Raw genomic sequence first — 13,586 nt, forward strand, 5'->3', positions numbered from 1 at the left:
ATTTTTACTATTTTCTACATTGTAGAATAATAGTGAAGACATCACAACTATGAAATAACATATGGAATCATGTAGTAACCAAAGAAGTGTTAAACAAATATATTTAGATTTGAGTTTCTTCAAAGTAGCCACCCGTTGCCTTGACGACAGCTTTGCACACTCTTGGCATTCTCTCAACCAGCTTCATGAGAGTTGCTTTTCCAACAGTCTGGAAGGAGATCCCACATACTGTATGCTGAGCACTTGTTGGCTGCTTTTCCTTCACTCTGTGGTCCAACTCATCCCAAACCCCCTGAGTTGTGTTGAGATCGAGTGATTGTGGACACCAGGTAATCTGATGCAGCACTCCATCACTCTCCTTGGTCAAATAGCCCTTACACAGCCTGGAGGTGTGTTTTGGGTCACTGTCCTGTTGAAAAACAAATGATAGTCCCACTAAGCGCAAACCAGATGGTATGGCGTATCGCTGCAGAATGCTGTGGTAGCCATGCTGGTTAAGTGTGCCTTGAATTCTAAATAAATCAAACAGTGTCACCAGCAAAGCACTGCCACACCATCATACCTCCTCCTCCATGCTTCACGGTGGGAACCACACATGCGGAGATCATCCGTTCACCTTCTCTGCATCTCACAAAGACAAGGAGGTTGGAACCAAAAATCTCAAATTTGGACTCATCATACCAAAGGACAGATTTCCACCAGTCTAATGTCCATTGCCCAAGCAACTCTCTTCTTATTATTGGTGTCCTTTAGTAGTTGTTTCTTTGCAACAATTCGACCATGAAGGCTTGATTCACCCAGTCTCCTCTGAACAGTTGATGTTGAGATGTTTCTGTTACTTGAACTCTGTGAAACATTTATTTGGGCTGTAATCTGAGGTGCAGTTAAGTCTAATGAACTTATCCTCGGCAGCAGAGGTAACTCTGCATCTTCCTTTCCTGTGAAGGTCCTCACAAGAGCCAGTTTCATCATAGCGCTTGATGTTTTTTGCGACTGCACTTGAAGAAACTTTAAAAGTTCTTTACATGGACTGTTTTTGACATAATAGGCTATCTAATAATAGGGCTATTTTTGATACCAAATAGGGCTATCTTCTGTATACCACCCCACCCTTGTCACAACACAACTGATTGTCTCAAACGCATTAAGAAGGAAATAAATTCCACAAATGAACTTGTAACAAGGCACACCTGTTAATTGAAATGCATTCCAGGTGACTACCTCATGAAGCTGGTTGAGAGAATGGCAAGAGTGTGCAAAGCTGTCATCAAGGCAAAGGATGGCTAGTTTAAAGAATCTCATATTTTTATTTGTTTATCACTTTTTTGGTTACTACATGATTCCATATGTGTTATTTCATAGTTTTTATGTCTTCACTATTATTCTACAATGTAGAAAATAGTAAAAATAAAGAGAAACCCTGGAATGAGTAGGTGTGTCCAAACCTTTGACTGGTACGTATAACCCAAATCAAATCAACGTTTATTGGTTGCGTACACAGTTTAGCAGGTGTTATTGTTGTGCAGCAAAATGCTTATGTTGCTTGCTCCTATCAATGCACTCAAATGCCAAACAGATCAAATGTAAATATATATATTATTTTAAAGACATCAAGAACGGCAAGAAGAATCCAATTAACAACTCAAACAGCAGCGTAGCAGAATCAAATTGCAATCTATACAAATTTACACAAGCTAGACTAACAATGACAATGATGTACAGTTGAAGTCGGAAGTTTACATACACTTAGGTTGGAGTCATTAAAACTCATTTTTCAAACACTCCACAAATTTCTTGTTAACAAACTATAGTTTTGGCAAGTCGTTCAGGACATCTACTTTGTGCATGACACAAGTAATTTTTCCAACAATTGTTTACAGACAGATTATTTCAATTATAATTCACTGTATCACAATTCCAGTGGGTCAGAAGTTAACATACACTAAGTTGACTGCCTTTAAACAGCTTGGAAAATTCCAGAAAAAAATGTCATGGATTTAGAAGCTTCTGATAGGCTAATTGACATCATTTGAGTCAATTGGAGGTGTACCTATGGATGTATTTCAAGGCCTACCTTAAAACTCAGTGCCTCTTTGCTTGACATCATGGGAAAACCAAAAGAAATCAGCCAAGACCTCAGAAAAAAACTGTACCTCCACAAGTCTGGTTCATCCTTGGAAGCAATTTCCAAATGCCTGAAGGTACCACGTTCATCTGTACAAACAATAGTATATTGTATAAACACCATTGGACCACGTAGCCATCATACCGCTCAGGAAGGAGACGCGTTCTGTCTCCTAGAGATGAACATACTTTGGTGCGAAATGTTGTGGGGGTGCTTTGCTGCAGAAGGGACTGGTGCACTTCACAAAATAGATGGCAACATGAGGGAGGAAAATTATGTGGAAAAATTAAAGAAACATCTCAAGACATCAGTCAGGAAGTTAAAGCTTGGTCGCAAATGGGTCTTCCAAATGGACAATGACCCCAAGCATACTTCCAAAGTTGTGGCAAAATGGCTTAAGGACAACAAAGTCAAGGTATTGGAGTGGCCATCATAAAGCCCTGACCTCAATCTTCTAGAACATTTGTGGGCTGAACTGAAAAAGTGTGTGTGAGCATGGAGGCCTACAAACCTGACTCAGTTACAGCAGCTCTGTCAGGAGGAATGGGCCAAAATGGGAAGCTTGTGGAAGGCCCGTAACGTTTGACCCAAGTTGTTACGTCTCTCGTTGGTGGTAGGAAGAGTAGACCAAAGTGCAGCGTGGAAAGTGTTCATGATTCTTTTATTTTAAAAAACACTCAAACAAAATAACAAAAGCGAAAACGAAAACGCACAGTTCTGTCAGGCTAAGACACTAAACAGAAAACAAGATTCCAGGTCAGGTCAGGGCGTGACTCAAGTTAAACTATTTAAAGGCAATGCTACCAAATACTAATTGAGTGTATGTAAACGTCTGACTGTCACGCCCAGACCTTAGAGAGCCTTTTTATGTCTCTATTTGGTTTGGTCAGGTTGTGGTTTGGGTGGGCATTCAATGTTCTGTTTTCTAGGTTTTTGTATTTCTAGGTTTTGGCCGGGTACGGTTCTCAATCAGGGACAGCTGTCTAAGAAGTGGCTTTGGGGGTGACCAATGAGATATACCTGCTGGAGCGCGTGCTACGGGTGGGTGCTGCTATGGTGACCAGTGAGCTGAGATAAGGCGTTGCTTTACCTAGCAGAGACTTGTAGATGACCTGGAGCCAGTGGGTTTGGCGACGAGTATGAAGCGAGGGCCAGCCAAAGAGAGTGTACAGGTCGCAGTGGTGGGTAGTATATGGGGCTTTGGTGACAAAACGGATGGCACTGTGGTAGACTGCATCCAATTTGTTGAGTAGAGTGTTGGAGGCTATTTTGTAAATGACATCGCCGAAGTCGAGGATCGGTAGGATGGTCAGTTTTACGAGTGTATGTTTGGCAGCATGAGTGAAGGATGCTTTGTTGCAAAATAGGAAGCCGATTCTAGATTTAATTTTGGATTGGAGATGTTTAATGTGAGTCTGGAAGGAGAGTTTACAGTCTAACCAAACACCTAGGTATTTGTAGTTGTCCACATATTCTAAGTCAGAACCGTCCAGAGTAGTGATGCTGGACGGGCGGGCAGATGTGGGCAGCGATCAATTGAAGAGCATGCATTTAGTTTTACTTGCATTTAAGAGCAGTTGGAGGCCACGGAAGGAGAGTTGTAATGGCATTGAAGCTCATCTGGAGGTTAGTTAACACAGTTTCCAACGAAGGGCCAGAAGTATACAGAATGGTGTCGTCAGCGTAGAGGTGGATCAAATAATCACCAGCAGCAAGAGTGACATCTTTGATGTACACAGAGAAGAGAGTTGGCCCGAGAATTGAACACAGTGGCAACCCCATATAGACTGCCAGAGGTCCGGACAACAGGCCCTCCGATTTGACATACTGAACTCTATCAGAAAAGTAGTTGGTGAACCAGGCGAGGCAATCATTTGAGAAACCAAGGCTGTTGAGTCTGCCAGTAAGAATGTTGTGATTGACAGAGTCGAAAGCCATAGCCAGGTCGATGAATACGGCTGCACAGTAATGTCTCTTATCGATGGCGGTTATGATATTGTTTAGTACCTTGAGCGTGGCTGAGGTGCACCCATGACCAGCTCTGAAACCAGATTGCATAGCGGAGAAGGTACGGTGGGATTCGAAATGGTCGGTAATCTGTTTGTTAACTTGGCTTTCGAAGACCTTAGAAAGGCAGGGTAGAATAGATATAGGTCTGTAGCAGTTTGGGTCTAGACTGTCTCCACCTTTGAAGAGGGGGATGGCCGCTGCAGCTTTCCAATCTATGGGAATCTCAGACGATACGAAAGAGAGGTTGAACAGGCTAGTAATAGGGGTTGCAACAATTTCAGCAGATCATTTTAGAAAGAGAGGGTCCAGATTGTGTGTATATGTGTATGTGCATGTGTGATAGCTTGTGTGAGTGAGTGTGCATCACATGGTAGACAGCTAGTCTTGAGTGTTCAACAGTCTGATGGGCTGGTAATAGAAGCTGTTTTTTATTCTCTCGGTCTTGGCTTTGATGCAACTGTACTGTCCTTCTGTCGGACAGTAGCCGAGTAAATGGTCTGTGGCTCGGGTGACTGAGTTATATGATGATCTTCTTGGCCTTCCTTTGAAACCCAGTGCTGTAGATGTCCTGAAAGGCCGGCAGTGTGCCCCCAGTGATGCGTTGGGCAGACCGCACCACCCCTTGGAGAGCCCTAGTGGTTTTGGACCTTCTTCACCACACTATCTGTCGATTTATTCAGAGCCTGCTCTCTCTGCTGTCTCCTGTAGTCCACGATCAGCTTCTTCGTTTTTTGTTGACGTTAAGGTAGAGGTTATTTTCCTTCCACCACTCCACCAGGGCTGTCACCTCCTCCTTGTAGACTGTCTCGTCATTGTTGTTAATCAGGCCTACCACTGTTGTGTCATCAGCAAACTTGTTGATTGAGTTGGAGACCTGCGTGGCCATACATGTAGGAGGGGGCTGAGCATGCACTCCTGTGGGGCCCCCGTGTTGAGGATCAGCGCGGTTGAGGTTTTGTTGCCTACATTCACCACTCGCTTGTCAGGAAGTCCAGGACCCAGTTGCACAGGGAGGGGTTCAGACCCAGGGATCTGAGCTTAGTGATGAACTTGGAGGGCACTATGGTATTGAAGGCTGAGCTGTAGTCGATAAACAGCATTCTTACATAGGTATTTCTCTTGTCCGGGTGGGCTGGGCAGTGTGTGATGGTGATTGTGTCGTCTGTTGGAGTGGTGTGAGAATCGAAGTTGGTCTGTGGTGTTGGGTAAGGTGGAGGTAATATGGTCTTTAACTAGCCTCTCAAAGCACTTCATGATGACAGAAGTGAGTGCTATGATAGTAATTTAATTCAGTTACATTCGATACAGGAACAATGGTGGATATCTTGAAGTAAGTGGGGACAACAGACTACGATATATGGAGTGATTGAATATGCCCATAAACACTTCAGTCAGCTGGACTGCACATTCTCTGTGGACGTGACATGGGATGCCGTCTGGGCCGGCAGCCTTGCGAGGCTTAACACGCTTTAATTACTTACTCACGTCGGCCATGGAGAACGGCTCGATGTTGTTTTCCTCTAATCCCTTTATAATCTGTGATTGTCTGGAGTCCTTGCCACATACGTCTCCTGTCTGAACCATTGAATTGAGACTCCACTTTGTCCCTGTACAGTTGTTTTGCCTCTTTGATTGCCTTACAGAAGTTATAGCTGGTACACATCCAAATCACCACATTTAACCAGTCACCTTGCCATGGTTAAATGTGGTGATTTGCGCTTTCAGTTTTGCATGAATGCTGCCATCTATCCACGTTTTTTGTAAAACAATCAAATAAATATAACTCTGCTTTAAGGGCCTACATACAATAAAACTACAAATGTGGATGAGCCATTGTCTCTTAGTACAAAATGATGTGGCAATGTTATTGCATGCTCGGATGCAGATTTACACATTTTGATATATCAGATATATTGCATTTACATTGTTAATACATGACTGAGTCAATATTCTGTCAAATACTTCATATCACAAGGAGCAATAGCACATCAACTATTCACTGGCTTTAAACGCCACAGAGGAATACACTACATGTGTAATGTCCAGAGTTGGGGTGTAACTGATTACATGTCAAAGATACAACAAATCAGTTACATGTAATCTGCTTCTGTAACTGTAATTAGTTACGTTACCAGCTAAAATATTGTAAATCAGATCACAGAAACTTTTGAAAAACTATATGATTACTTCTTGAATTACTTTAAGATTCTGAAAGGATGTTTGCGGGAAAAAATACATTATGACACCTTTTAGTTTTCTCAATGACATTCAATTCAGCATTGAAAAAAATGCTGCAAGTTTAAGTTTATTCCACCTGAGCGAGTCTGACCACAAGTCAGAGACCACTATGAGACCACTATGATGACACAGTAAATGCGTTTGCTGGGTCATTTTTGTCTTCTTCTGGTGCCTTTTAAGATGAAAGTAATCTAAAGGTAACTGAAATTAATCAGATTACATTAATGAGTTTGGGTAATCCAAAAGTTCAATTACAATTTTGGACAGTAATAACTGTAATGGATAACATTTATAAAGTAACCTTCCCAACTCTGGTAATGTTTACGTCTGTTACGATTCGTTGTCTGTATAGATTATTCTAGAATCTTAATTATTTTGGAACTTAAATTGCAGCCCAATATATCCCCTTTTGGGATGGAAACATCCATATGTGGGCAATTCCATGATAACGGAATAACAGAGACTCTGGTTTTTCATCTTAAAATGCAAAATAAAATCCATTGATTTCAAAGTTTAACAAACTATACAACTCTATGCACAAGGACTACTTTTAACAATAAACTTTTTTTTAAATACCCAAATTACAAAATGACATATTGGTTTCCTTACCATGTAAGCAGTTTATGGACATGGTATGACAGCAACCCATGCTTTGGTTTTGTTTACCTGGCTACTGTTTCAAATGCTAACTAAGTCAATGGTATCTTTAGCATTTTCACACTTCATATCCAAATCCTCTATAAGCAACATCATTGAGTTAACAATACTTTTTTAGATACTTCAGGATGATTTGGACAAATGTTAATATAGGTACCATTGACTAGCATTGTATTTGTGCCACAAAGACAAAAAGGTTTGCATTTGAAACAGTGGACAACAAAACCAACGCGTGGATTACAGTCATACCTTGTCCATAGACTTGCCTGGCTACCCATACTCCTTGCTCTGGCCAAACACTATGCCACGCTCAGAGATGTTCATTTACTCTCCGTAATGAGTCTGGATCTGGGTACCTCCTCGACCCTTCACTGAATGTGAACACATTCCTTATGATTGGTCGATTGGGCTGGTCCAGAAACTGATGGGTTGGACCAGATACAGAACACATGTGGGTAAAGCAGAGGTTTAAAAATGTTTCATTGACTTTGATACTCTGAGATGATCCAGTCAATGATGACTTTGTTTTGTACAACGCCCCTCGTCACCACAAACGGGAACACAACATCACGAAATTCACTGGGAACACATTACATAGGATGAAGAAACAATACTCTGAGCCGCAGCTCCATACTATTTGTCAGACATAGAGAACTGATACTATATACTCGTTCGGTGGGATTGGCGTCAGGTGTGGAGGGTCTTTGGGAGGCTTTTGACCATTGCTTTGGATTCCTCATGTCTAACTCATTGTTAGAATTCTTTGGGGTCCAAATCGGATGTTAGGTACTATATTTATTGAATTTTCTATGAATCCTATAAATGTAAATAGCCAATTTGGATGCAATCAATTAGCTTAACTTCTCAAAGATCAAATCAAACTTTATTTGTCACAACAAGTGTAGACCTTACCGTCTAGTGTAGACCAAGTGTAGACCTTAAATGTTTACTTATATGCCCTTAACCAACAGTGCAGTTCAAGAGTTAAGAATTTTTTTACCAAAGTAAAAAATGATAAAAAGTAACACAATAACATAACATTAACAAGGCTATATACAGTTGGTACCGGTACCGGGTCAGTGTGCTGGGGTACAAGTTAGAGGTAATTTGTACATGTAGGTAGGGGGGAAGTGACTATGCATAGATAATAAATAGTGAGTAGCAGCAGTGGGGGGGGGTACAATGTAATAGTCCGGTGGCCAATTGATTAATTGTTCAGCAGTCTTTTGGCTTGGGGGTAGAAGCTGTTAAGGAGACTTTCGGTCCTAGACTTGAGGCTCCGGTACCACTTGCCGTGCGGTAGCAGAGAGGACAGTCTATGACTAGGGTGACTGGAGTCTCTGACAATTTGATGTGCTTTCCTCTGACACTGCCTATTATATAGGTCCTGGATTGCAGGAAGCTTGGCAAGTGATGTACTGGGCCGTACGCACTACCCTCTGTAGTGTCTTACGGTCAGATGCCGAGCAGTTGCCACACCAGGCCGTGATGCAACCGGTCAGGATGCTCTCAATGGTGCAGCTGTAGAACTTTTTGAGGATCTGAGGACCCATGCCAAATCTTTTCAGTCTCCTGAGGGGGAAAATGTTTTGTTGTGCCCTCTTCACGACTGTCTTGGTGTGTTTGGACCACGATAGATCATTGATGTGGACACCAAGGAACTTGAAACTCTTGACCCGCTCCACTACAGCCCTGTTGATGTTAATGGGGGCCTGTTCGGCCCTCCTTTTCCTGTAGTCCATGATCAGCTCCTTTGTCTTGCTCACATTGAGGGAGAGGCTGTTGTCCTGGCACCACACTGCCAGTTCTCTGACCTCCTCCCTATAGGCTGCCTCATTGTTGTTGGTGATCAGGCCTACCACTGTTGTGTCGTCAGCAAACTTAATGATGGCGTTGGAGTCGTGTTTGGCCACATAGTTCTGGGTGAACAGGGAGTACAGGAGGGGACTAAGTACACACCCCTGAGAGGTCCCAGTGTTGAGGATCAGCGTGGCAGACGTGTTGTTGCCTACCTTTACCACCTCGGGGCGGCCGTCAGGAAGTCCAGAATCCAGTTGCAGAGGGAGGTGTTTAGTCCCAGGTTCATTAGCTTAGTGATGAGCTTCATGGGCACTATGGTGTTGAATGCTGAGCTGTAGTCCATGAACAGCCTTCTCACATAGGTGTTCCTTTTGTCCATGTGGGAAAGGGCAGCGTGGAGTGCGATTGAGATTGCATCATCTGTGGATCTGTTGGGGCTGTATGCGAACTGGAGTGGGTCTAGGGTATCCGGGAGGATGCTGTTGATGTGCGCCATGACCAGCCTTTCAAAGCAAGGAAGTGAAGGCAGGTTACCTTCGCTTCCTTGGGCACAGGGACTATGGTGGTCTGCTTGAAACATGTAGGTATTACAGACTCAGTCACGGAGAGGTTTAAAATGTCACTGAAGACACTTGCCAGTTGGTCCATGCATGCTTTGAGGCTTTGGCAATGTTGACCTGTTTAAAGGTCCTGCTCACAACGGCTACCAATATTTCAACAAAATAATGTTCTGTTTCTAACAACAGAAACCATTTCAGAACAATCTGAGTTGATGGGTGTTGAAATCCTCTTTCTTGTGGTTTTTGAGCTGGAACGACTCATAGGTGTACTTCCGCTTCTAATGTATCTGCTTCCCATGGGGCCCTTGGGAAGAGCCCGTAAGTAAGCATTTCACTGTTAGTCTATACCTCTTGTTTACAAAGCATGTGACAAATAAAAATGGATTGGATGGATTTCCTGAGTTCCGAGAACAGGCCAAATCTTAACTTGAGTAATGACAGTTGGAATTTTCCAATGCATGACTTAAGACTTAACGATGAGTCATGATTAAGTCATTATTATACTTTTTCAAATTAAACCTTTATTTAGCTAGGCAAGTCAGTTAAGAACAAATTCTTATTTGACGTCCTACCCCAGACGACACTGGACCAACTGTGCACCACCCTAAGGGACTCCCAATCAAGGTTGGATATGATGCAGCCTGGATTTGAACCAGGTACTGCAGTGACACCTCTTGCACTGAGATGCAGTGTCTTAGACCACTGCGCCACTCAGGAGTCCAAAAATAAGAGTTGTCATCAGATATCAGTGAACTCTAGAATTTTACCAATAATGATCATTATAATTTGTACGTCACACAGTAAAGAACAGTTAAAAAATCTCACCTCCAAAGCCAGGCCTCATTGTGAAGTCGTGGTCATTTATGCTTAAGAGCTGCTCTGACTTTGTCATGGTGGTTTTGGTCATATCTGGACTTCTTCTCAGTATAGGGCTGTGAGGAGTGGAGAAACATGATCAATAAAACAATCAATATTTAAAATGACACTTCTTATCATTGTCTCTGAACCTCTATAGCATTACTGACTAGTCCCAGATTTGTTTGTGCTCTTGCCAATTCCATTGCTGCCTTTGTCAAAACAAAAATGATTAGCATGACAATGAGTGACGAGAAGTTGGCATGAATGCACAAACAGACTGGTACTCAGCCTAAATCAAGACCACTTATCCTATGGAATGGGGCCATACACAGACACACACAACACGTGTCTAGCCTCCTCCCATTGTCTTCAGAAGTTAAAAAGGGGCTTACCAGCTATAAGCTTATCAGGATGTCCATAGAATTCCGATCATATTCATGAGGATTAATTCATTAGGGTAGTCTTTTTTCATATACATTTGGAGCTATGCATCACAGGGCATATGAATTTGCCCTGACCCTGCAGATACTAAGGAAAAGGCTAGATTGCACAAGGTTTAGCTAGTTGCTTCAAAGCCAACTATTTTATACTATGAGTATACTTTAACAAAAGCTGTGATCTTAGCCCTATTCGCCATTCGCTTTATTATCCCAGTACGTCCATTTCTACAGTAGATGAGTCGGACGGGATTTGTTTTACCAAACTGCCCCGGTAATAAAACAAAATTCTCATTCAAAATTGACCGTTATGACGGAGCCTCGGAATAGCCTAATATTGGCCTATTGGTCTTCAGTTCAGAGCAAGTCTAAATAATAATACATATCTATAAGAACCATGAACTGTAACCTATGCAGACATTTAATTAACTGACATATTTGGCCATTTATTAATTCATTGGCACAATAGCATCCACTTTTATTAAAGGAAGTATGGCACTAGGAAAGTTGATATGTGACAAAACAGATCCTTCATCTGTAGGCTACATACATAGCACTTTGTTTTAAGCATACATTTTTCCACCCATGTTCTTACCCATGGTTGCAGCACCTGTTAAACTCTGTACAGTCGTGGCCAAACGTTTAGAGAATGACACAAATATTAATTTCCACAAAGTTTGCTGCTTCAGTGTCTTTAGATATTTATGTCAGATGTTACTATGGAATACTGAAGTATAATTACAAGCATTTCATAAGTGTCAAAGGCTTTTATTGATAATTACATGAAGTTGATGCAAAGAGTCAATATTTGCAGTGTTGACCCTTCTTTTTCAAGACCTCTGCAATCTGCCCTGGCATGCTGTCAATTAACTTCTGGGCCACATCCTGACTGATGGCAGCCCATTCTTGCATAATCAATGCTTGGAGTTTGTCAGAATTTGTGGGGTTTTGTTTGTCCACCCGCCTCTTGAGGATTGACCACAAGTTCTCAATGGGATTAAGGTCTGGGGAGTTTCCTGGCCATGGACCCAAAATATCGATTTTATCGGTTTTGTCGGTTTTGTTCCCCAAGCCACTTAGTTATCACTTTTGCCTTATGGCAAGGTGTTCCATCATGCTGGAAAAGGCATTGTTCGTCACCAAACTGTTCCTGGATGGTTGGGAGAAGTTGCTCTCGGAAGATGTGTTGGTACCATTCTTTATTCATGGCTGTGTTCTTAGGCAAAATGGTGAGTGAGCCCACTCCCTTGGCTGAGAAGCAACCCCACACTTGAATAGTCTCAGGATGCTTTACTGTTGGCATGACACAGAACCGATGGTAGCGCTCACCTTGTCTTCTCCAGACAAGCTTTTTGCCGGATGCCCCAAACAATCGGGAAGGGGATGACTTTACCACAGTCCTCAGCAGTCCAATCCCTGTACCTTTTGCATAATATCAGTCTGTCCCTGATGTTTTTCCTGGAGAGAAGTGGCTTCTTTGCTGCCCTTCTTGACACCAGGCCATCCTCCAAAGGTCTTTGCCTCACTGTGCGTGAAGATGCACTCACAGCTGCCTGCTACCATTCCCGAGCAAGCTCTGTACTGGTGGTGCCCCGATCCCGCAGCTGAATCAACTTTAGGAGACGGTCCTGGCGCTTGCTGGAATTTCTTGGGCGCCCTCAAGCCTTCTTCACAACAATTGAACCGCTCTCCTTGAAGTTATTAATGATCCAATAAATGGTTGATTTAGGTGCAATCTTACTGGCAGCAATATCCTTGCCTATGAAGCCCTTTTTGTGCAAAGCAATGATGACTGCACGTGTTTCCTTGCAGGTAACCATGGCTGACAGAGGAAGAACAATGATTCCAAGCACCACCCTCCTTCTGAAGGTTCCAGTCTGTTATTCAAACTCAATCAGCATGACAGAGTGATCTCCAGCCTTGTCCTCGTCAACACTCACACCTGTGTTAACGAGAGAATCCCTGACATGATGTCAGCTGGTCCTTTTGTGGCAGGGCTGAAATGCAGTGGAAATGTTTTGGGGGGATTCAGTTCATTTGCATGGCAAAGAGGGACTTTGCAATGAATTTGCAATTCATCTGATCACTCTTCATAACATTCGGGAGTATATGCAAATTGCCTTCATACAAACTGAGGCAGCAGACTTTGTGAAAATTAATATTTGTGTCATTCTCAAAACTTTTGGCCACGACTGTAATATCCCTCAAAACACAGGAATGATGATTCACACGGGATAAGTATTATCAGAGGACCTGGGAGATTGCCGAGAAACAGTAGGTATTTAGTGCTAGGATAATAACCTTTCTGCCAAGTAAAAATGACTGGCATGACAAATTCAGACGGAACTAAAAAGACGGATGTGATGATTTGTGCTCGTGCACATAATTACATTACCTGAGGTTCCCCATGAAATCTAATCCCATCCAAATAGTTATTTACTTATTTAAAGCCCCAAGTAAATAATCCTGTGGTAATAGTTGCTTTGTTCCCCTAAATCAGATCCTCTCGACTATACTCTGTCTGTAACATTGTATTTAGATGAATGATTCTTACCTGCTAACTTTTTGACGTCCTTGTACAGTCGATGGTACTTCTCGTTTGAATCTATAAGAAAAACAAGAAAAATTAGATGTAAAGGAGACTACATTCAACATCATAGACCATTCCAACAGCTCATCAGAAGAGTTTGTCAGAAGCCCCCTGTGCATCTTTAAAAAATAACACAACAATCAATTTGCAACAGCATTCGTCCACTTGTTGGTAGTATTGTAGAACAGAGTATTGCTTAAAGCATTGCTTGAAAGTGGGAAGTACAGTATGATAGGGCCCTGGTCAAAAGTAGTGCACTATATGAGTGATTCTACAAAAAGTGGTGCAAATTGGGGGTTGGTTATTCTCAT

General features: G+C 42.3%; 1 protein-coding gene across 1 annotated transcript in view; it reads right to left on the minus strand.

Annotated features, from left to right (window-relative positions):
• The window catches only part of LOC115107652 (gamma-aminobutyric acid receptor subunit rho-1-like), a 33,460-nt gene that overhangs the window by 13,900 nt on the left and 5,974 nt on the right, over window positions 1–13,586 (minus strand). Inside the window, exons 2-3 of the mRNA XM_029631132.2 lie at window positions 13,240–13,290; window positions 10,216–10,322 (exon numbers count right to left, since the gene is read on the minus strand). Of these exons, the coding sequence (XP_029486992.1) occupies window positions 10,216–10,322; window positions 13,240–13,290 (158 nt within the window). The remainder of the gene's footprint in view (window positions 1–10,215; window positions 10,323–13,239; window positions 13,291–13,586) is intronic.

The sequence above is a fragment of the Oncorhynchus nerka genome, linkage group LG24 (assembly GCF_034236695.1).
Source record: "Oncorhynchus nerka isolate Pitt River linkage group LG24, Oner_Uvic_2.0, whole genome shotgun sequence".
Classification (NCBI taxonomy): domain Eukaryota; kingdom Metazoa; phylum Chordata; class Actinopteri; order Salmoniformes; family Salmonidae; genus Oncorhynchus; species Oncorhynchus nerka.